The following is a 25491-nucleotide window of genomic DNA, read 5'->3' as shown; positions in this document are numbered from 1 at the left end:
GCATACACACACATCCTTGTTTAAACTGGGCCTCCAAAAATCAGTGTCTGACAAGGCCTAAAATCTCACATGGGGCTCAGCTAGGTATTTATTCACTTATTTACTCTTCACTTTGACCTCCATTTGACAAGCCTGGGCACTGAGGAGGAAACATGTTTCCCCTGGAGCAAGTCTGGGAAAGGCTGGGAAATTTAGAAAGTTTAAAGTTTTAAGTGCTTTTGTTTTCTTGAAGTTCTTGTCAAGGGCACACAGTGAATCTGCTTGGACCCCTGAGAATCTTGTAAAATGTACTTTTGTCAGTATTATCGAGGAACCACCAAGCATTTAATCATAATAGTACTACTTAATTCAATTTGCAGATGTAAAGGAATTGTCTTTATATTTGTTTACAGTTAGGAAGCCAGTGTGGGTGAAATGAGGTGAGGAAATGGGCCTCTCAGAGGAAACACTGATGAAATATCAGCTGTTCGCTGGTGATTAATAAGCTCTGTGTTTCTGGGATATGTGAGTAGGAGACTTTTAGACCTTCATCTCTTCACTGTATTCTCTTCCTGCCTTTTTCCTTGTTCTTTAAATCTTTTGTTCCTTTTACACCCTTTCTACATTCCTTGCTCCCTCTCTCTCTCCCTTCCCTATCTGTCTATTTTGGACCCTCAGAGGGGCTGGGTGACTCTCAGTGGGTCAAACTCCGTCTCCCTGCTTCTTTCTATCAGTCTCTCCCTTTCTGTCCCACTCTCTCCAGCACTGAAATCTCAGAAACCTCGCCCTGGTAACTTTTTGGGACACAAAACTTAGTTTCTTGGATTTTATCCCAGTTTCACGCCACTTGTGGGAAAGTTTTTGTGTATTTTTAGACCCGCTGTGATCTGGCTTAAGACAATTTAATGTGTTTTTCTCATAATCGACTCGGGTTAAAAACAGGACTTGACAAGGAGTTACATACTTGTTTCTATGGTAACACAGCATTCCCAGAGCCCTTGAAGGACTGAAGATTATCAGTGAACATCCAGCAACTTCAAAGACTAAGGTACTTTAAAAATCCATTTCACTCTTTTAAAACTTATAAAAGTAATAAATTCAAAACAGAAATGTGAGTGTTTGCAATCCACCCAGTTACTCTTTTTTTTAATTGTCATTTAAAATAGATATTAGGTAACTAACAGCCAGTGAGATGGCGCTATTAATAACATGGAGAACCATCTGGGCCATATCTCTTATGTCACTGTTTCCTCTTGAGGTTTTGAAGGGACCACAAATGGTCTTTTAAACTGAGGGTCAGTTTAAAAATGTGTTTTTGACATTGTGATTAGACATTAGTGGCTGTACAAAAGTCTTGAGACAACCCTCATTCCTTTTAATTTTGAATTATAGGAAAATGGGAAATATGTGCGGCTGGAAAATGGGAAGTATGTGCACACATGAGGTGTAGACTATAAGACTCCCATTTAGATGCTATTCATTGGTGTTGGTGATCGTGCCACAGCTGGATAGAAAAACAAACAATGAACACTATCAGTCATGGATTCTTCACCTTCACCAAACAAATTTCAGCCACAAATCATAACAGAGCCTCCATCATGTTTTACTGATGACTGGGTTCACCACTCCTTGGGACCTGTTACCACTGATTTTCACTCTAAATCTTATGTAATTTCGTGTCCCTCAGCCTTTCCTCCCTATTTCACTTCCTTAAGAATTGTTTCTTGATAGTCTCCCTTCCATTGAAACCATTTCTGGTCAGGATTCAGTGAACAGTAGATGGATCAACTGAAGCCCCAGATTAATCTCTCAGGTCCTGTTTTGGGGTTTTGCTGGATATTTTCCTATTTCTTAAGGGCACGACTGTTTCTCTGTTGTAGACAGATTTTACTCGTGATAGTTTTTCTTATCCTCCACTTGTCCAGTTTCCTCAAATCTATTAAGGACAAACTGCACACCATGCAGAAGTATAGCAAGTTTTCAGGTAATAGCTCTTTAGGAGTCCCCTTGTTGGTACAAAAATACTCTCATATATCTGTCAGACTGTGCTATCTTTGTCATTTTCTGTAGTTTCAATGAAAAAATGCAAACAAACTATGCATTTTTCTAACAGGCTGCTACTAACAAAGTGCCTAAAGAGACACATTAAAATTGGTCCTTTGCTAAGTTGTCTGTTATAGGTCGACACAACACTGCTTCATCCTTTTACTGAGGTGTTTTTTGATCCTTGAATAATTCATTGTCAGTGTTAAGTGGCTCAACAAACATAAGAAACTTTGTGAAAACGGTCTGGTACAAGGACTAGAGTGAAAAAACAGAAAAACTTTGAAAGACCTTCTGAAAGCCTTGAGACCTACTGCTCAAGACTGCAAGTAAAATTACATTAAATTTCTCCTTCATGACTTAATTCTATATGATGACCAGTTGCTCTCTTTCTGCATGGATGTAATGATATTGAGCACTTACCTGTAATTTGTAATTCCAAAACCAACATGTCTAAAAACTATAAAGTGTCCTAAATGTACTATGCTTTGAAATTAACAGTTGGCAAAGATAGAAAACCACAACCACTGTCAGCACAAAATCTAGTGAAAAAGCAACTTTTTGCTCAGCACTGTTGTTAGGACCATAATTCATCCTTTATGCCCCCATTAAACCTGTGCCTACCAACCCTTTTCACTTGTGACCCCCTTAAAATAGAGCTACGTGTGTTATTTATTAAAGCCTGCAGAGTTCAAAGAATCGAAATTTCCAAAAGAAAGGAAAAAGATATATTCCCCTTTCTTTCTTTCAAAGCATCTTGGGGTCTCTCTAACATGTCTTCGTATCCATAGGGGGTCCTGAACCCCAGGTGGGGAACAACTGCATTTGAAAACACTCGCTCTGATGTTGAAACAATTGCCTTTCTTCTTTCTCACGCTTTACTCTTTTTCCTGTTCCTCTGTGCCATCAAATAACTTGTAAAATAGAATAAAGAGAAAAGACTCACATATAAATAACTCTTCATTTATCGTGCCCAGAAACTGAACCACATGTGCAAATATATTTTCACCTCCATGCAGTAAATCCATGATAATTTTAGGAACTTATCATCCTGATAACAAGCATTTATCAGTGGTTTGGGTTGTATTTGGTGCTGTATATCAAAGTAACGAGGACAATAATGCAAAAAAAACCCCCAAAAAACCCTGCATTCACACTCATGAACATCTGGGCTTTCCTGATGAGATAAACCGTCAAAAGCAGCTCAAAACTGGAAACATTACTAGCAAGTTTACTTTGTAAGCAGTACTGTGCTGACTCCTCCTTACAGCATTCGGTGACTCAGAGTTTTGACCAAGCTGTTGTTGTCTTTCATTTGCCCTTTCATTTGCCAGTTAGTTGTCGGCACCCACATTGTTCTAATTCTGCTCATTCCTTTGTCGTGGAGGAGGAGGCAGCACCAGTCGGCCATTGTGTGTGTGAGTGCAGATCAAGCTCAGAGCTCGAGGGTAACAGCAGGTGGGCTGGGTCGTCTGTATTTGAAGGCGGATATATACACGCAGAGTGCATTACATTTCTTTCTCTTTGGTGCATTTCTCAGATCAGAAATGTTCAAAAACAGTTTGTTGTTGTGAAAGCAGTTTCTTTATCTTCTGAATGCTTTTCCCAGTTGGTGTAAATTATTATTCATGTCTGCTGTATTAATTGGGTACGGTAACCAAGATGTATTATACATGCTGGCAGAACTGTGCAGTCGCCTCAGCTATTTTCATCTTCTTTCTTTAGCTGCCACAGCTGACCATCTTCCTCCACCTCACCCTATCCCTAGCATCCTCCTCTGCTACACCAGCCTTCTGTATGTTCTCCACATTCATGAATCTTCTCCGTGGTCTTCCTTTTTTCCCATTTTTGCCTGGCAGCTCCATGTTCAAAATCCATTCCCCTTAAGTTGCAGTCCGTTTGGCCTCTCAGGGCCACCGTATGTTCTGCTCAGTGACCCGGGTGTGGGCCAAGCTTTGTCCGTCCTATGGATGGTCTCGTATTTGAATCTAGAATAATTTGGTATATAGAGGAGTTCATGGTCATCTCAATAACTGCAAAGTGACCAGGTCCTTTGGCTGGAAAACCAACCCAAAATATCACCTTTCCACCACCATGCTGGACAGTTGGTGTGGCGTGTTTGTGCTGGAACGCTCTGTTTGGTGTTCATCAATGTTCAGCGATGTACATTTTAGTCAAACATGTCCGCTTTAGTGTCATCTGTCAAAAGACAGATTGTTACAGAAGTTCAGAAGTGGTTTCTTAGGATGTAGCTTCACAAACCTAAGCCATGCTGCCATGTTCCAAAACATGTTCTCCTGGGAATAACTGACCCTCGTAGAGTCTGAAATGTAGCTTTTCAGCTTTTTGTCCACTTCATTGAAGATGAGAAACTGTCTTTGACTTGTGAATGATCTCTCTTACAGTAAAACGATGGAGATCAAATTGCCTGAAAATTGTTTTATAACCCTTCCCACATTGATCGGCCGCAACAATTAATTCTTTACGACCAGTGCTGTTGTCTCTTCTCCCTTGCCTCATGTTAACACACACCTGAATGCTCCAGACCAGGGCTGCCCAATCCCAGTCCTCAAGAGCTACTATCCTGCAGCTTTTAGATGCATCCCTACTCCAACACAGCTGAATCAAATGGTTTGATTACCTCTTCAGCATGCCATCATGTTTGGCAAAGGCCTGATAACAAGCCATTCATTTGATTCGGGTGTGTGGGAACAAGGATGCATCTAAAAGCTGCAGGACGGTAGCTCTCGAGGACCGGGATTGGGCACCCCTGCTCCAGACCATCAAACTACCAAAACATCTGCTTTTATAGAGGTGCTCACACTTGCTGATGGACAATTAATCAAGTGCATTTATTAGTGACTGTTACTTAATTCCTATGGAAGCAGTCAGGGTGTACTTGGCTTTTCACTCACTGCTCCTGCAGTGAGGTTTAGTGTTGGTTCAGTAAATAATGACACAGTGGAATATGTCATGTGCTGCTGTTCATCTGTGGTTTTATTTACATCATTTTAAGACCTGACTAAGGATCACCTAGTTTTTTAACGAAGTCCTCATACTGTACTGTATATGAAACCTTATAATTCAAAGACTATATACCACGACTCTATGCACTGCTGCAGTGGTGAATACTCATTTTAAACTAATGCATATGAATCTAAATATCAGGGTCATACAAAGCTGTTCTAGTTGAGTCCAAGAATAATGTTATTGAATTTAAAAATGAGCAAGCAGGTCCCATTTAAGTCTAATTCAGGAAATAAACCAAAGCAAGTGAGGAAAATTAAAAGGGAAAAGGTTGCAGACTGTGACACACAGTTTGACAGAAACTTTCAAACACAGAGGAAATAAACTTAATTAATACATTTAGTAGCAGAACAGTGAAGTGGATCTTTGCACTGTGCAGGTTTTCCCCTCTACCTGCTGCAGGAGATTTTGACTGCTCTCCAGTCCTTCTGTCATTGTAACATTGTTGCTGTTTTAGCTGTTTCAAATCAATATGTTGGCCCGACTAACTGTTGCCAAGGCTTCGCTTGATCAATGGTCGGCCTTTACATCACGCGCACGCGCTCTCAACTCAGCTTCTGAAATAACACAGACGGCAGCTGTTGTTCACCAGATCAATGCTCAGCTTTCTCGAATCAGACGAACACAAAAATGTGCATTAGGTTGTGAGTGGGTAGAATTATGTTAAATTGATTTTGCAACTTGTTAACTGAACGCTGCAAAAGAAAGGTCAGCCCGAGACCAGCTACCGAATCTTAACATTTTACTTTGTGAACCCCATGCTGAAAAAAAGAAAGAATTGAATGTGTGAAAAATGTAAAAGATAGCACAGCCGTGACATATTATTTTTGTACAAACAAGGTGATTCTCAAAGAGCTGTTAGTTGAGACTTGATACATTGCAGCATGGTGTGTGTCCACTTAACACTGACCTGTGAATCATTCAAGCAAAAAAAAAAAAAAAGGACCTAACTCAACAGATGAATCAGTGTTCTGCCTGCCATAGAACAGACAACTGAGCAAAGAGCCAATTTTAAATTGGATCTTTAAGAACTTTGTTATTTGCAGCCTATCGCATGGCGTGCACTATGCGCTTAAAAAAAATTAAGGAAACTGGTCAAGTGAAGCACAAAAGAAGGCAGGCCTACAAACAGCTGATGAACAGTATCTTCAAGTCTCAGGTCTTAAACAAGAGCTGAGAGATGCATCTGGACCTTCAGTTGATCCACCTTCTGTTTGTCAAAGCCATCAGAAATGGCTCAGTGGAGGGATGGCTGTCAAAAAACCATTCTTAAGGAAGGGAAATAGGGAGAAAAGGCAGAGGTATGCTAAATTACAGAAGAACTGGACTGAAAATCAACAGACCGATTCATCCAAAGTTGAAATATTTGGTTCAAATCGCCAGGTCAGGAGGGAGGTCCAACAGTGAGATCACAACCGCCTATAGCATGGAAAATAGGATGAAGACTCTGCGATGGTTTTGAGCTGCATTAGAGCCAGTGGTGTTGGGGAGTTTGTTGCTGGATTTCAATCCATCATACAATACCCTTTAGAAACTGTCGAGTTGGAAATGGCTTCACTTTCTTAGGATGACAATGATCCGAAACACGCTGTCAATGCAGTAAAAGTGGATAAAAGAACACACAATATAACACTATCGGTCATGGATTGGCCACCTCGGAGCCCAAACCTCAAAATTTGTGAAGCAGTTTGGGATGATCTTGACAGAGAACAGAACAAAAGGAAGCCAACATCCAAAGAACAGCTTTGAATCTCCTTAAAGAAGCCTGGAGAAGGACAAATGTGGTAATACTAAATCTTGACTTTCAAGCCCATTAGATTTGTCCAGTTTGCCTTATATACAGTATTTCCACAAATGTCTACACATGCTTCAATACATCAGAGCACCTGTTTCCCATTTTCTTTGCAAAATATCAAGAAATAATAGCTGCTACTTTATAGAGTACAATGTAGCCCAGATACCCACGTGACTGGGTTTAACTCATCAGAAGAAGAAAGTGGAGAAATAACATGGGTATGCATTTTGCCTTGTGGTACATTCATTATGTAATAAGAGGACAGCAAAAACATTGTCACCACTCTATACTGAGTTTAAATTAATTGGCATCAAAGGTGAGAAACAGCAGCTGATTCTCTTAATGAGACTTTCATAATGAATGCTTAAACCAGACCTGCACAAAGCACGCAGCACTCACATGGATCTGCATCCTTCAGAGTCTAATTAAAGAGAAGGATACAGAGCAGTTTCTTCAAATCTCTCCTTTCATATTAGCAGATACGCCGTGTGAGAGGCAGGCGCAGAAAGAGGGGAGAGAAAAAAAGAATCATCCCAAGCGCCACATAATGAACACAAACAACCTAACACGGGCATGTAATCATGTTACTGGAGCGCGGCCCCCGCTGCCATACAGTGATGAAAACTTTGTTTAGAGAAGTAATTTGTCTTGAAGCGCCGATTTTGGAGCGGGGATGTAATCGTCTTATCTCTTCTGTTTGTCTCTCTCTTCCTCGTCTTTCTGTTGCTCTGCCCCTCTCCTCCTCATGCAGCTTGTGTTCATCCTGACGTAGAAAAACAAAATGCTGCATAAATAAACACCTGCTGCGCATTGAGCTGCTAACATCAATGCCACAGACGTGCCAGTTACTCTGTTATATTGAGCACAAATTGACAGTGCGGGTGCAGTGAATTTGTGGTGGTAACATATCTGCACAATGTCACATAACACACTTAGCAACTCCTGTAACCAGCATTCACTGTCAGTTTAGGACCACAAAACATTTAGCCCTCCAACGCTCCAGAGGTTTGTGTGGTTTTTAAAATGCTTGAAACATCTGTTTTAATGCTAATTGTCATTTAATATCAGATTATTTGTTTCTGTTAAACGTTGCTTTAAAACCTTGGACGCCTCTTAGGAAAACTACCCTAACTTCGCTGAAGTCACAGAAGAAACGTTTTTGGTAAACTACAGTCGGTAAGTAAGTTAGAACTGAGCGTTAACTAGGTAACGGTTTTGTCATCACTTAATATTTATGGATACACTTATATGTACATCTTATTATATTATTATTTAACAAAACTCCCTCTTCTTCAGCCATATTTTTGATTGTTATTTCAATGCATTCTACGGTGGCCCTGAGAGGTCAAACACACTGCAACTTAAGAAAACACAAGCAGATAATAAAAGATAAAATAAATATATAAAATATGAATAGAACACAACTGGAATAGAAAAAAAATGCTTCACAAAAAAACAATAAAAACACCCTACAAAATACAGCAGAAGTGTTTTTGTGGAGACAATAATGTTACAGAGCAGCTGCAGAAGTGACAAGCTAACAGTAAACGGCTAATAGCAAACATGTATCTACAGTATTATATGCGTCGTGTGATTAAAACAACAAACATTATCCACATCTTTTTCTCCCTCACAACACCGATGAATCCTTCACTTTGTTTAAGTGTGTCATCATTCTAATGTTTCCATTTCTATCATTCTGCAGCTGGTCCGTCACGTTATTGCTTCCCCCAAAAACACTTCTGTTGAGTTTTGTAGGCTTTCTCAGCATTTTTCTATTTTCCTGTGTTTCCTTAAGTTGCAGTGCATTTGAACTCATGTTTCGAGCTTGTCATGGTCACTTTACACTTAAAAGAAGCAATTTGTTGCACATCTATATTAAATAGTAGCACAGTAGTCCTATTTGAGGGTCATGTTTTTTGACTTTTCCAGTGCTTTCAACACCATCAGGCCGACCCTCCTGGGTGATAAGTTAGCAGCGATGCAGGTGGATGCTTCTCTGGTGTCCTGGATTGTTGATTACCTGACAGGAAGACCACAATATGTACGTCTCCCACAGTGTGTGTCTGACAAGGTGATTAGCAACACAGGGGCACCACAGGGGACTGTCCTCTCCCCCTTCCTCTTCACCCTCTACACCACAGACTTCAGCCACTGCACAGAGACCTGCCATCTTCAGAAGTTTTCTGATGACTCTGCGGTGGTTGGATGCATCAGCAGGGATGATGAGACAGAGTACCGGGCTGTGGTCGACTCCTTTGTCACGTGGTGTGAGCAGAATCATCTGCAGCTCAACGTGGCAAAGACCAAGGAACTGATCGTGGACTTCAGGAAGACCAGGAAACACTTGACCCCTGTTTCAATCCAGGGGGTCAGTGTTGACATTGTGGAGGACTATAAATACCTTGGAGTACACATTGACAATAAACTGGACTGGGCTAAAAAACACCACAGCACTTTACAGGAAGGGCCAGAGTCGTCTCTATTTTTTGAGGCGACTGAGGTCCTTCAACATCTGCCAGAAAATGCTGAGGATTTTCTATGAGTCTGTGGTGGCCAGTGCGATCCTCTATGCTGTTGCATGCTGGGGGAGCAGGCTGAGGGTCGCAGATGCCAACAGACTTAATAAACTGATCCGTAAGGCCAGCAATGTTGTGGGGATGGAGCTGGACTCCCTCAAGGTGGTGTCGGAGAGGCGGATGCTGTCCAAGATAAAGACAATGTTGGATAACACCTCCCACCCACTCCATGACATGTTGGTCAGTCACAGGAGCTCGTTCAGTGAGAGACTGAGATTACCGAAAAGCACCACTGAACGACACAGGAAATCATTCCTGCCTGTGGCCATCTCCCTGTACAACGCATCCACTTAACACACTGTTTGCTGCTACAGCTACACATGTTTCTTTTCCAACTATTTATTTATAAGTGACTTATGTATGTATGTATGTATATATATGTATATATTGTACTATTCTTAGTTAGCGTATTGTCTGTCTTGTCTTAATGTTGGTTTAAAATGGAGCACTGTAACAAAAAATAATTTCCCCCAGGGATCAATAAAGTATTCTGATTCTGATTCTGATTCTGATTTACATTTACTTTTAGCCAGAGTTTGGAGAGAATGGCTGAAGAACTGTTTATCTTCTCTTGAATATAATACACTTAAATACTTTTTGCTTTGTGGTGCTTGTACTCAAAATGAATGAGTTGCCCTAACTTAGTCACCTTAAACGAGCTGTACTTAGTTATTCAAAGGCAGCGAGTTTGCATAATTTGTTCAAGTTCTGGAAACTAATCGCGTTTTATACTGTAGTGCCCCAAAAAACATAACTCATCAGCATATGTCTCACTGAAATTATGCCCCACTTATTCTTAAAATAAATAAATAAAAAAACATGAAATTGAAATTGAAATTATTTGACATGTTATTCATGCCATGCTGGAATGAATCACTAGATTTCTCACTATTGTAATGCCTTCTTACAATCCAGAAAGCCTAGCTAGGACTCACACATATATTGTAATTTGCTAATAAATAACAAATGACTGAATCAAAAAAATTATTGTCATGTACACTGCAAAACACAATGGTTACACTGAGCAGTGAAAGTCTGTGTAAGTACTCTTCACGAATTAACAAACAAAGCTTACACTAAATTAATATAAATAAATAACAGGCATTAAAAAATAAATTAAATAAATTAAATAAAGAATTGAATCAAAATATAAAGTGTGTTAGTTCAGCACTATTACAATGATACGACTTTGAGAATGCATTTTTATATAAAATTATATTATATTGTGTGAAAATTTGCCAATGCACAGGCCAATATTGTTCAGTAATCAGTCGGGGATTCAGTAACTTTACACTAAATGGGTTTTGCAGTGATGCTTTAAATTTTTTAAACATTCTTGCAAGTATTTCAATGCCCAGACCCCCTTCAAACTCAAGTTTCCATCTCCTTCCTTCTCCTCTCTCCCTCTGCTCCCAGCTATCTTCACCAATGAGCAGTCAGACCAGCATCAGGGAGGTGGCCTCTCCATCTCGGCCCAATCAGAGGACATTTCTGGATGATGTCATATTAACATTCACCTCACCAATGGCCTGGCTGATGGTCGTGGCCCTTATCATCACGTGGTCAGCAGTGGCTATCGTTTTGTTTGATCTGCTCGATTATAAAACTCTGGCAGGTAACGGCTGTTTACTTTCCTTCTTAAAAATCCCGAACTTAATTCAGCATTTTATTCTCATAATTTTATTATTTAACTGTTTATTATTATATTTTATTATTAACTGTTATCATGATGTGTTTGTAATGTTTTATAATGCCTAATGACGCTTTCCTTCCACTCATCAATCACCCATTTTCCACATTTCACACTTCCATATTTCATCCAAGCATTTTCCAACAAGACTTCAGACATTTTTGAAGCAAACTTCAAAAGTGGACATCATTTTCACTGAGTCAAACTATGGGACACACACCATCTCCTTGTTGCTTTCACCACATGTGCCTCGACATGTGTGTGTTTTGCTTTAATGCCAGTTCTGTTCAGAGTAACGCGAGGTGTGTTTCCCATCTTCTTGACACATACTGGTTTAGCGAATGCATTTTCTCCTGTTCACATACTCAGTTAAACTTTAACATTAATTAGTCTACCTTTTTCTTAGCTTATTTATCAGGGCAGTAGCTCCTCATTTCCTCCTAAATATCACTCATACGGCCGTAGAATGGATCGAAAGGGTGCGTTCTGGTGTTAACATGCATACTAATAATGGAGTCACAGGGGTTGATTACAGCATTGAGCCGTACAAAGTAAAATGATTCATTTAATAACCTGCTTAATGTGGACATCAGTGGAATCCTGTGCAGCGGCTGTTGCCACATTACACAAACGGGGAGCAGCTTTGTTTTCTCATATATTTTTTTAATCCCTTTATCTCCATTTCATGACTTAATTGTCTCGAGTAATCACATTTGTTAGCTTTGATCCGGCTTTAATTGCTTCATTGTCATGAGATAACAGGAAATGAATTTCCCTGAGATCACAACCACACTGCTGATTGAAGTGAATGCAACAGTGAAGATCTCTGCTTAAGCATTTTCAGTTCTGCTTAAGGCTTGCAAATCTGTAGAAAGCTGTTAATTTATATATTAGGGGAAACGTCCATTGCAGTAAATCACAATAACATAGCACGGAGACACGGCGGTGCAGAGCTGAACATTACACTGCTTTCACTTTGAATTCATTCTCAAAAAGGCAAAAACAAATTCCAGCCGCACTTTAAACTCATTTCTAAAATTCACTGTTTCCTACGTTATATCTTTAGTGTTTATTCCTGGAAAAAGAAACAAATTGTCTAACTGAGAAACTGCCATTTTCAGAGAGGATTATTTGGTGAATTTTCTTGACTCAGATCAGCAACTTCCTGCAGCAGCAGCAGCTGATTGCTTGGCAACTGGTTGTGTCAAAAATAACCTCAGCACAAGACAACAAATTCTCGTTTTACGCTTCTGTTTTAGCACATCAAAGTTTAACACGTTAAAGTGTTATTTTAAGTAATTACTGGCAAGTAGAGCTGTCTTTAAGCTAAGCTAAAGATGTCGCTTCTTAATTATTGGATATAAATGTCAGGATAAGACTTTAGAGTCTGACCCAGATTGTATTTTAGGGTTTGCCCTCATTTCAGATTATTAAGGCTGATGTTTTAAAAATGTTTTCATGCACATATTAATGCACATTGTCATAATGAAATAATAAAAATAAACAAAAAATTTGTAATATTAGCGTATCTCACATACATGGATGCCAGTATCTTTAGCTGGCCGGTATCAGCAGAAATTATCGACCAGCTGAATTCTTAGTTGAGCTTCACAATCTTCTCATCCAGTTCTCAGGCAGGAGTCTGTAAAAGTGTATTTCCTACTGTCCAAGTTGATTAAATACTCAGAACTCAGTTAGGGTGAATCCACTGGTATGCATGTTAACATTGTCAGTGTAAACTTGTAATTAGCATTTAATCCATAACAGGTTTGATATTTATCTTGAAATGAACACTGTTTCAGTCACACCTTTAGTCTAAATGAATGTGTTTATTTTCCACTGATAGCATCATTGTATCCAGTACACTTTGTGTCTGCTTCTTCTGAAACAGTGTTAGTTTCAATAATGAAACTATTGTCTTTTAATTGTGTGGAAGGGAGCTGGGTTGCAGTTTCACCCTATACATTTTTAATATCTCATTCATCTTGGTCTTATGCTTTAGTTCATCTACCCGGTCATGTGAACAGTCTGCTCATATTTGTCCCAGCTGGGCATTCGACACATGCAACACAAACTGTACGCAGTCCTGTGGGGTTGTCGCTGGAGGTACCGCCACATGTTTGATTTGGCAGAATTTTACACTGGATGTTCTTTGTGACAAAGCCCTGAGGGGGATTTGTGTCTCAAACCAGTGACCGTTCATTGCCAAACAAATGCGTTAACCACTACATCTCGTGATTAAATAACTTGTAGAACCATCTTTAGCTCGAATCCCTTGAGGTAAATTTTTTCTAAAAAACTTCATCAGCATCTCACATTGTTGTGGAGGAGTTTTAGTTCATGCTCCTTTTTTGCAGCATTGCTTCAATTAATTAATGATTATAGCATTTCTTTATGCACAAGTCTCTTAAGATCCCATCGAAGCATTTCAGTCAGGTTGGGGTCTGGATTTTGACCGGGCCATTGCAACACCTTGATTCTTTTCTTTTATCAGCCTTTGTGCTGTGTTTGGGATCATTGCCCTGTTGTTTGACCCAGTCTCAGCTAAGCTCTATCCGTCTGACTGATGTCTCCACATCCACTCCGGAATACTTTGGTATACAGAGGACCCATGGTCCATGCAGTGAACGTAAGGTGCCCAGGTCCTGTGACTAAAAAAACAAACCCAAATTTTTACTGATGAGGTGTTTGGTTTGGGCCAAACATCTCTGCCTTGGTCTTGTGTGTCCAAAGAACATTTTTCCAGATCTTTTGTGGTTTGTTCAGAAACAACTTTGTAAACCTGAGCCATGCTGCTATGTTCTTCTTAGAGAGAAGAGGTTTTCTCCTGGAAGTCTTTCAAAATAAGCCATACTTTTTCAGTCTTTTTCTAATTGTAGTGCTACGAACTTCAATATTTAGCATGCTAACTGAGGCCTGTAAAGTCTGAGATGTAGCTCTTTGGTTTGTTGCCGTTTCTCTGAACACGATCAGACCTTTGGGGTTAATTTGCTGAAATGTCCCCTCCTGGGAAGGGTGGCAGCTGTCTTGAATGTTTTCCACTTGTGAAGCCTCTTTTGCACCGCAGAATACTGAATTTCAAATTGTTTGGAAATGGCCTTATAACCCTTTACCAACTGATGGGCAACAACTGCCTCTGTAAGATCCCTGCTGTTGTCTTTCCTCCTTGGCAATGTGTTAACACACTTGAATGCTCCAGACCGGCAAACTGTCAAAACTTCTGCTTTTATCAAAGTGAAAACACTTGCTGATGATAAATTAATGAAGTGCAATGAAGCACCTGGCTGTGGAAGAAAAATGCGAAAAAAGGCTGTAGGTAGAGTAAACGTCCCCTAAATAAATAAAAAGAATTGATTTGGTTTTCTTTATTTTTTCTTTTTATACCTACTGGTACATTCTTTTGCTCTTTTTTTTAAGTTTTTTGAAGCCATAAAAGAATAATAACTAACACTCGGCAAACTTAAATAAGCCAAGTATAACTGAAAGTTAAATATCAAACTGCAACTGAGCTTCCCTTTCTTTCCGTGTACAACAGCGACATAGTGACCCTTCTATCTATTCTACTCTCCCACCGGTTGCTACTACACATCACCCTCACTATCCTACAGTGTAAGGATAGGCCTGCCTCACACATCCAACACACTCATCTCTAACTCCTCTCCTCACTTTTCCCCTTTCTTTACCCCACTCCACTCCACCCCGCCCCTCCAATTCCCCTCCATGCTCATGCTGTCAATCACCTGCCATCCCATCCAAAGACTACACCTCATACTGTGACGACCCCGTGTGTTTACCTCCTGGTAAAACCAACAGCAAAAACACTGTTTGACTGCTCCGCTTGCTTTCAGAGTGTTGACTGCAGTTGTTCAGAGTCAAATCTGGATAGATGTGATTTTTGCTCAGCATGTTTTTCTTTAGTTCGGAGGCTTTGACTTTCACCTTTAACGGGTAAATCGACACTAAATCTCAATTTTTTAAGAGGCTAATAAGCTATAATAGCTTTTTACATTCTGGATTTCCCAAATCTCACTTGCAGAACAAATGAACCTCCATCTAAAACGATGTACATTTTCACCCACATTAATGAATCCACTGATCCCAGTGGTCAGATTGGGATGATTGCCCTTACATGCCTCTTAAAATGTATTTGAAACAAGTCTTAAAGACTAAAGCACCTAAAGACTCCAGACAGTCAGTCTGTTTGGAGAACAAACGGTTATTTTACTCGCTCTTTAAGCTTAAGGCACACAGTGTCGATTTGCCCTGATGTCAAGCCTTTGTTCATTTACTTTAGATTCACTGGAATTCAGTCTTGTTCTGTTCTGTCACCAAGCGCAAAGAGTCTGCATTTATCAAGGCCCACGGATGGGTGGCAAATTAAAGGAAATGAAGGACAGAAAGGTATTTGGCTGTCACAAGCATCCAGAATAGACTCAGTGCTCCTTGACATCATTCCTGCACTTTACTAAAACGCTGCTCCTCCAAAATCCATTTCATCATTTGGTGTTTTCATTTGGCAATTGTGGAGAGCACTGTCCCTGGCCTTGAACCTCCCAAATGGTTTGAGAAGTGCTGACTGAAGCCCACTGTTTTAATTAAAGCATTAAGTGACCCAGTGTTCGCTTTCAGTTTCTCCAATCATTTGCACAGCTTTTATTTTTCTTTAGTTTGTTACCCATCAGCGTGTCCTCGTTCTTTCCTAGTGTTGTGCATAAAGACCAGCATGTGTACTGCATGCTTGTCTGGACTTTCTGAGTGATGATTAATGTGGTGCATGATTCCATGACTGCTAACGTCATAATTCAGGATCATTTTAACGTAGAACAATAACAGAGTCCTTCAATGAGAGTTTACTTGTTTATGAAAGTTACCCATCTTTATATAAGTCAAGGAAACCTTTTGCCGAGGGGCTAGACCGGAGAACCGTAGTACACAGGGATTCTCTAGACGCTCAATGTAGGATGTACATGATAGTTTTTCCCTTTCATCCTTTCAGTTTTTGAAGCAAACATTTCCAAGGTGAAAAATGACAAAATGCTGGGCTCAATTTAACACAAGGCATTTCTTCCATCACAACGTTTCAGCAAAGAACAGCGTGTGTAAATGAAACAGCTACATTTTAAGGGTTATCAAAGAAGAAATACAGTTGTAGAGTTTTTTGTTTTTTGCATTTCAGATCATCAAACAAATTTAAATATTAGACAAAGATAACACAAGTAAAGACAACATGCAGTTTGCAAATTAAAGTGTTTATAATCAAGGGAGGAAAAATCCAAACCTACACGTAGCCCTGTGTGAAAAAGTAATTGTCCATGTTGCTAAATCATGAATTAACTGTGATTAACTGAACTTATTGGAAAGCTAAATTTCATTTAAATAGAAGCTTTCTGACAAAGTGAGGCTAAAATATCTCAAAAAGCAACGCATCAAGCAACAATTTGGAAGGTTTGAGTCCCAATACAACTGCTATAAAATATTACAGCAGCGGTCAAACATGGTGGTTGTAGCGTGATGGTCTGGTGGCTTTGCTTCTACGGTACCTGGATGATTTGCCATATTGATGGAAACATGAATTCTACTCTCAACCAAACTCCTGATGGAAATATCCGGCCACAAGTTCCTGCTCCGGAGTTCATGCACACTCAGGACAATGATCCGAAACACAGCAGCAAGTCCTCCTCTGAATGGCTCAAAAAAAACAAAATGAAGGTTGTGGAGTGGCCTGGTCAAAGTCTGGGTTCAAATCTGATCGAGCTGCAGACATAAATACCTTGTCCCCAAACCTTCCAGTCTGGCTCAAATTAAACAATTCTGGAAAGAATGGTGGGCCAGATTCATCCACAGCGATGTGAAAGACTTATAGCCAGTTATTGCAAACGCTTAATTGCAGTTCTTGCTGCCAAGGGTGGCACAACTAGTTATTAGGTTTAGGGGGCAATTACTTTTGAAAAACCTTGGAAAACTTTTTCCCCCTGAAATTAAAAACTGCATTTTAGATTTACTCAGTTTATCCTTGTCTAATATTAAAATTTACTTGATTATATGAAACAAGTCTGACAAAAAAAAAGGAAGTAAATAAATCAATAAATCAGGAACAGGACAAATCATCTTTCATAGCACTGTATGTAAAAATATGCAAACTCAGTCTCTTGTGAGCGATGAATAAAAACCCTTTGAGCATTTAAGACTTAAATGTATAAAACCATTTGGTGTCTATCTGACTTTGGTAATAGTGCTGCAGATAATGCGGGTTAGGGTAGAGTGAAAAGGTTGAGGAACTGAAATGAAGTCTTCCTCTTGGCAGCTCCATCTTCAACATCTCTTGCCCAATATATCCACCATCCCTCCTCTGCACATGTCCAAATAATCTCAGCCAAGCCTCTCTAACTTTGTCTCCAAACCACTCAACCTGAGCTGTCCCTCTGATGTATTCATTTCTAATCCTGTCCATCCTGGTACTCCCAGACATTGTGGATATAAAGGATACAAAGGATGTTGAAGATGGAGCTTCCAGGCAGGAGGAAAAAAAGAAGACCTCAGAGCAGATTGATGGACATAGCGAAGGAGGACATGCAGAGAGTTGGTGTGACAGAGGAAGACTCTAGGGACAGGGTGAGATAGAGGTAGATGATCTGCTGTGGAGGCCCCTAAAGGAAGCAGCCAAAAGAATAATAATAATAGGAAGATACTTTCACATATAGGATTTTGCTGCTCTCAGGTTCAGTAGTGATATTGTGTAAAGTTTCAAATACATCCCAAACACTTACAACTCTACTTTAGGCCACAATATTTACAACACTCTGACCAAAGTCAGTTGGCTTTGATAAATGTATAAAACCATTTGGTGTCTAAGTCTTAAAAATGAAAGGTCATAAAAGCTGAAAGGGTTTTTACTCATTGCTCACAGAGTTAAAGTGATCGCTCACTCTGTATGTTTTGACGTGAAAGAAAGAAAAAGTTTTGTTTTAGTCTTTTGCACAGGTGAGTCGGCATTATGAGAAATACCTTGACTGTTTTGATATCTGCTTTAGGAGTGGAGAGGATGATGTTGCTGATGTGAGTATCGCACCAGAGCAATCTAGAAAAACTGCACGAAAAATATGGGATAACATACGGAATTAGAAAGACAGAGACCCCCACACTCTCAGGGACATACTCTATAACAAAGGCAATTCAGAAGAAAGTAAAAAACAAAAATAACAAAAGCAGGAATGGAAAAATGCAGAGATGCGTGAGAAATGCAAAAGCAAAAGGTGTCACGTCTCAGCTGTGTGTTAGGCAGGGAAGGACCCAAAATGCAGGACTTGGCAGACAAAAGTATAAATGAAAACAGCTTAATTGCTGAACCCTTGCAAAAAATACAAAATTAACTTATACCAGGAGCTAGTAATCCAACAAACAGAAGTATGCAGGGAAAGATTGAAGAAGGACTCAAACAGGCTGAGGACGATTACGACAAAGAGCAGAATGAGATCAAATATTGACAGGGAACAGTAACAGGTGGGAACAAGACTGAAGCGACCAATGAGACACAGAAAGCAAAACTAAACAGAAAGCACACAAAACGAGAGACTATCAAAATAAAACAGGAAATGACATACAGACATAGAAGAGGATTACACTAAGCCAAGGGGAGGGAAAGGGGGGGAGTCAACAACAAAAGCAAGGAGGAAACTACAGGTCAGGTGTCGGACATTGGATCCACTTAATCACAGGAATTGTAATATATTTCCATAACCAGAAGACTAAATAATAAAGAATAAAGAACCAGAATACAAAGCCAAAAACTCCCCAAGAATTTCAGAATATTCCAGGTAGGAGGAAGGAAGGAAGGAAGGAATGAAGGAAGGAAGGATAGAAAGAAAAAATAAATATTCTCTTGTATCATTTCTTTTCTCTTATCCAGTTTGTTTTTGTCTCTTCGAACTCTGCGCTTTTCTTCTGAAGTTTTTTTTTTGGGTGTTTTTTGTCAGAGCCCCTTGGGTTCCCGTTTTTAAATCTCTGTTGCACAATTTGTATTTTTCATCTATATTCTTTGTGTTTTATCATTTTGATGTGGCTGCTAAACTGCAGTAAACTAAAAACATAGCAAAAACAAAAGGCACAAGAGAGAAGAAGAGTCAGAAGATAAGCACATGAAAGTGAGAGCGTGAGAGAAAATAGATTTAAAGAGGAGCGAAGTGGAAGAGAGATGTGATTGGAAAAGAAAGAAAGAAAGAAAGAAAGAAAGAAAGAAAGAAAGAAAGAAAGAAAGGTGGAGCGGAAGGGAAACTGAGTGACAGAGTGACAGCAATCAAAAGAAGGAGAGGGAGCGTTAGCAAGGGAGAAAGCTGGCCTCCTGTTCCCTGTCTCTCTGGCTCTGTGTCTGCAGTGCCAATCAAAGAAATGAGGCTCCATTAGCCTATGCACCTCCTCCGCACTGGGCGAGAAGCAGGCGGAAAGCTTCCTCCACCTGGGAGAGAGAGACTGAAAGAGATCCACGGAGAAAATCCAAACAATCCATTTAGCACTCCAGAGCCAACAGTTATCTAAATGCAGAGTATTGATGAATGTGCTAATTCCAACATGTTCCTCAGAGAGGCAGATGCAAAACACCTGCACTGCAGCGGCAGCATATGATTACAGTTTGTTTTAAGGACTTTTAGCAGCTTAATAACAGGTAATAGTTTCAGGACCAGAGAAACCAAAATAAAAATTAATATCTGGCTGCTTGCAGATATATTCAGGCAGAGCAGCGACAGGTCACACCTTAATCAGCTGATTGCACATGAGATCAGGTCATTTAAAGCTCACGTGTGCAGCTCGGTAAGACAATAAACAGACACAGCAGCAATTACTGGACAGTTTAAGAAAGAGTTAAAGAAGCTGTGACACACAAACAGCCTTTAAAGTAGACAAAAAAAAGTGTTGAAAGGCACAGAGGGGAGGAAGCAGAAAACAATATTCCAGCGTCATGTCTTCATAATGCTTCTCGTGCAGCATTTGATTGCAACCTAATCACTCTCGTGTTCAGTAATCCAACCTAGAAATCACATTACAGTTTCTATTACCGTAACGAGGAAACATTTAGCTGAATGTGTGTTTAACTAATGCATTTGTCGTTAATAGACGGCATGCTTCATTCATTCAACAAAACACTGCCTCTGAATGTAATCCAGAGCACCATTACAATCATTATGGGAATAATAGTTTAGCTGGAAATGCAATTTGTAGGAAACCGGGGGCCCAATTTCCTGTGGAAAAAGGTAATCCTTAAAATGACACAATTGGAGAAAAATACGTATCATTTGGTACCTTGGTGGCCCTCTCGGAGAGGTCGCCCTTTATAAATGTTTTTAGCTGAGGTAAGTCCATTGGTTTCATTGCTAATAATTGTGTGTTGTTGTTAAGCTTGATTGAAATCTCCATTTATTTATTTTTTAATTCAGAGACATCAAATCTTCTTATTGAATTCTTATATTTGATCTTAATAAAAATGCATCCACCATCCCATAATCCCCTTCTGCTTTTACTTCTACTTGACCTGTCCTCTTTGACAACTCCAAACCTTTATCTTAATAGATTTACCATCGCCAAAAAATAAAACAACAAAATATCTTACTGGAAAAACAGTGGCTCAGTTTCCTGACAGATCATACAACTTTAGAAAACTTGACTTCAGCTTTAAAGAACAATTTGACCCAATATGGAAAAACACGGTCGTCGTTCTTATGATACCCGGCGTGCATTTAAAACAATAACATGACAAAATCACCTCCGAGACTCCCACCATTTTTGATACACACAACCCACCTCATCTCCTTCACTGTTTCTTTGATCTTTTATTCATCGGCAAATAAATAAATTAAAAAGGTGTGTGTGTATGCGTGTGCAAAAAAAAAAGTAAAAAAAACAAAACAATGGGCCATGGGCCATGTTCATAGCAGCCTGTGGAGTGAATTTGTGGACGACTCTGGGGGGGCGATTTGACAAGATGAACAAATATAAATCAGTTTTTAAAAAACACTTGTAGAGCAGTTTATGGTTGAGGCAGAGTGTTTAATATTTCAGGTATTTTTGATACTGAGCAGATACTTGGGTTGCAGACTGCAGAGAATACAGTGGATCTACTGTACATTAAATATTGATAATTTTATATGATATATATGACACATTTTTAAAAAAGCAATACTTTTGGCAGAGTGTAGATATAATAGTTATACATAGATATTAATAAAACAAGGGACAGTGTATTAGACCAGTATATATATTTATAGATCATTTATATATTAGTCTGTATAATAATAATAATATTTTCATCACATGAGTATGAATATATATTTTTTATGTCACTAACATTTGTTGCTTATTTGTTTGAAATACAGATCCATCCATTCGCTTCCGCTTATCATTTTCAGGGGCGCTGGAGCCTATCCCAGCTGTCATAGGGCGAGAGGCGGGGCACACCCTGGACAGGTCGCCAGTCTATTGCAGGGCCAACACACAGGGGCCGACAACCATTTGCACTCACATTCACACCTAGTGGCAATTTAGATTATCCAATTAACCTCTCCCCACAAGTTGCATGGAAACGGTTGGAGGAAGCCGGAGTACCCGGAGGGAACCCACGCAAACATGGGGAAAACATGCAAACTCCACACAGAAAGACCGCGGCCTGATGGTGGAATTGAACTCAGGACCAGTGCTAACCACCATGCCACCGTGCTGCAGACCTGAAATACAGATCTGATTTTAATTCATATAAGAAATAATTTACAGTGAAATTCATGCTGTGACGATGTCATTATCTTTCTATTTTTGCCTCTGTATGCCACCACAGTGCACTTTTTTATTTTTTATTTTAGGTCCTTATTTATTGCAGGGATTTATGAACTATTTAGGAATTACAACCACATTTATACACAGAAAAACAGAAGTAATTGGACAACTGACTAAAAAGTGGTCACCTGCTAAAGCCAGTTCTGGTATATTCTGGTATATTCTTAACTCATTCACTGCCAGGGTTTTTGAGCATTTTTACTCATTTTTGAAGGGCCACAGAAAACTGTGTGTTATGATCACATAAACGCTGAACCTACCAAAATGAAGAACAGACTCTCCTCTTCCATCCAAAAAAAAAGCTTGTTTCTACCATTTTCCGTTCTTTAGTAATCAGCTGTAGAAGAGAGGTGGGTTCCACCAAAAATGCCTGTTTTGACCAAAAAAAGGGAGAAAACGAGCTTTTTGTGAAAAATACATTTCAAGCAGTCTGATGTTCACTGACAAGCTGCCCGAGGTTGTATTCTAGCCCCTCCCATTGAAAACGTAATTGACGTCTATAGACGTCAATGGCAGTCAACGTAAGTTTTTCAATTGACGTCTATAGACGTCAATGGCAGTGAATGAGTTATGGCCTGTATTTATATAGCGCTTTACTAGTCCCTAAGGACCCCAAAGCGCTTTACACATCCAGTTATCCACACACACATTCACACACTGTTGATGGGAAGCTACATTGTAGCCACAGCCGCCCTGGGGCGCACTGACAGAGGCGACGGAGTAAAAAATAGACGAAGCTTCCAGCTCTGTAGAATGAAGCCAATGCTAGTCACAGTAAACCTCCACGCTTTTTCAAATCTCCCGGCAGTGATATCTGTAGTTTTCAAAAAAGACTTCTGGTCCTATACAAGTCAAGGACCTACCTGCATTTATATAATAATTCAGTCCTTTTACATTTTTGGTAACTAGTAAAAAACAATTGTGTATTACTGACTTAAAGATTTAAAGATCCAGTATCAGGGTGCTTGTAATGGAAAGATTAGTGAGTCACAACTATTTATATTTGTGCAGATGAGATCAGGGGTGGAAATCCAGGTAAAAATTAATCAGGAATGTTTTAATATTTCTGCAAATTTAATACCGCTGTGGTTTCTTGCTGTGCTCTCATTCCGCATGTGCGCTGCATCATGGAGAAAAAAATGTTTTTTTAATGGAAAGTGTGATTTGTGTTCGGGAGCAGCTTTTTTTCTTTCTCTTTAACATCTTTGCTGCATTAAAGCGGCAAAGCTGTAACTCTAACGCTATATGTGGCTGAAAACACGAACTATGCAGTCAGGCGCAGAGACGAAGGCTGCTGATCGTTGTTTTTCTCAGCTCTCGTTGTGGATTATCTTTCTATTGTGCGTGTTCTTCCTTTTCCTCTCAGCATGCGTCCTGTGTGTACTTCATACGATGCAGTTTCGGTTAATGTCGTGCTTGTGTGTCTCCCCTCCTCAGGCCTCCCTCCCCCTGCCGCCATTGCGAAGAGAAGTATGAGGACTAGAGGCAAGCAGAGACTTCTAAGCCAGCATACATCACATATACACCCAAATTCAAAACATAAACCTGTCGCATAGTGTACTATACTATGCTATGCTATGCTAGATACTATACTATATAGCATATTGTATACTATGGTAGAATACTAGCATATGGTTGTGAAAACAAACCAAGGCTTACAGAACTGTGACAAACCCCATCATAGTGTGTGAGCTTGAACAGCTTCATAGGGTAAAGTCTTATATAAGCGTCTGTCATATAAAATCTTACTGTTTGGATGTTAAACATGGCCAAAGTTACAGTTGATGACATCAGTCTAATTATTTGTAATCCCCATGAGCCAAAAGCTCAGGCGAGCTTCACACTGGTCTAAACCCTCTGTGTCACCTTGGTTTTTCAACTCTGGTCTCTACACGATATCAGTGGGAGTGGATATTCGAACACACAGCTCTGACTGTGAGGTCAAAAGTGCTTGAGATGGACAGCCAATCAGAAGAAAGCCCTCTTAAAGGGAGAAGAGCTAAAACAGCTTGTTTCCAAAGTCCAAGATCAGATAACTAAGGATTATTTTTGAACTGTGAAAGCAAAGATACTCTATTAGAGTCCAAATAAATACAGGATAGTAAACATTCACTGGCCACTTTATTAGGTATAACTGTTGAACTGTTTGTTAATGCAAATATCTAATCAGCCAATCACATAGCGGTAATTCCATGCAAATTTAGGCACGTAGACAACCTGGTGAAGTTTAAACTGAACATCTGAACGTGGAAGAAAGCTGATTTTAAGTGACTTTGACTGTGGTACGGTTTTTGGTGCAGACAAATGCTTAGAAAGTGCTTAGTTTCGGTCACTTTCTGAGAGAAAGTTACGTTCCAGCGAAACTTTGATTTGCCGTTCTAGTTTAGATAAAACATTAAAATGAAAGGTTCTGTTGTTTAGTTATATACTATTCATTAGATCTTTATCTCTATTCTGCTTTGCTTTAGGTGGAGTTCGTCCAATAAAATCAAGCTCTGTTGGAGTCTCACCTCAGGAGAGCACTGAGTGGCTGGAAATGATGTGGGCATTTGCAGCCAGTCTGGTAGCTCCTGATGAGGAGGAGGAAGGTATTCATCATCTAACCGAAAGCCTCACATGTAAGAAAACATCACCTGACATTAAATTAACCCTCAGTTGTTTGACCGTTATTAACAATTCATGCGATGCTCATCCTGCCTAACGTTTTATCAAGGGCTTAGCTTTTGCAGTAGCTGACTAAGAGGGTTATGATGAATAGACAAAGTGTGCACACATGCCGCTGAGGGCAATTTAAAACTGCATTTAAAACATTTACCGTAGATTCAAAAATAACTAAAAGTCATTCTGATTCACACTGATGGCAGCAGAAAGATGTGCTACAGTTCAAGGCCAATCAAAAGGCAAACAATCATTCCTTTATGCACCCAGTCTTAAACTGATTGCTGGGTAATGTCAGCCATTTATTTTCATGCATGTAAAGGAAAGTTTGTCGTATGTGTCGCTCACCATCTGGCAATATTTAACATTAATATTTTTATGAACTCTGTTTCTTGCGTATCAGCTTTCCACTCAGAGGAACTCTGAAGGGCAGGAAGTGGAAAAGGACCAGAGCTGGAGGAGAGAGGACAGAAAGGTTGAGACGGCTGTTACAGTGTTGCACATTAAATCGCAGTAATGTTTTTTCTGTCTGTTGTTGAGCGGTAACTGATGATTTAATTTGATGAATAAAAGATTCCAAATTGAAACCTTTGCGCTTTTTTTTTTTTTTTTTACACATTATGATCGTCATGTCTGTGTGTCTTCTGCTTGTAGTTACTGGACTATTTGATCTAAAATAGGTAGATTGTTTTTTTTAATCAAATCACATTACATGTTCCCTGTGTTACCATGGAGACATAAAATGACAAAATGTAAGGTAATGAAATGAAACACTCCTGGCTTCCACCTCCACCATTGCAACATCCAAAAAAGGAATTTATTGCTCTTTAACAAAAGACAGTCACCTCTCATGCGTCCAGCATTACAACAGCTCATGAGTGTCTCTGCCTTTGATTTTATGC

General features: G+C 39.6%; 1 protein-coding gene across 4 annotated transcripts; it reads left to right on the top strand.

Annotated features, from left to right (window-relative positions):
• Positions 1–690: 690 nt before the first annotated feature.
• Positions 691–25176, top strand: trdn (triadin). 4 transcript variants are annotated; one of them, XM_082504833.1, is made up of 7 exons: positions 691–1027; positions 7962–8020; positions 10840–11038; positions 14872–14913; positions 23369–23416; positions 24400–24549; positions 24993–25176. In XM_082504833.1, exons 3-7 carry the CDS (start codon positions 10852–10854, stop codon positions 25013–25015), a joined length of 450 nt encoding a protein of 149 aa, XP_082360959.1. In that variant the 5' UTR covers positions 691–1027; positions 7962–8020; positions 10840–10851; the 3' UTR covers positions 25016–25176. The 4 variants fall into 4 exon arrangements, with proteins under 4 accessions (XP_082360959.1, XP_082360958.1, XP_082360961.1 ...); XM_082504834.1 differs by lacking the exon at positions 691–1027 and adding an exon at positions 7609–7849; XM_082504832.1 differs by lacking the exon at positions 7962–8020.
• Positions 25177–25491: the final 315 nt, after the last annotated feature.

Source organism: Aulonocara stuartgranti (genome assembly GCF_965226115.1).
Source record: "Aulonocara stuartgranti genome assembly, chromosome: 15".
NCBI lineage: Eukaryota > Metazoa > Chordata > Actinopteri > Cichliformes > Cichlidae > Aulonocara > Aulonocara stuartgranti.
The sequence above is the reverse complement of the archived record's forward strand: the minus strand, read 5'-3'. Positions and strand labels throughout refer to the sequence as shown.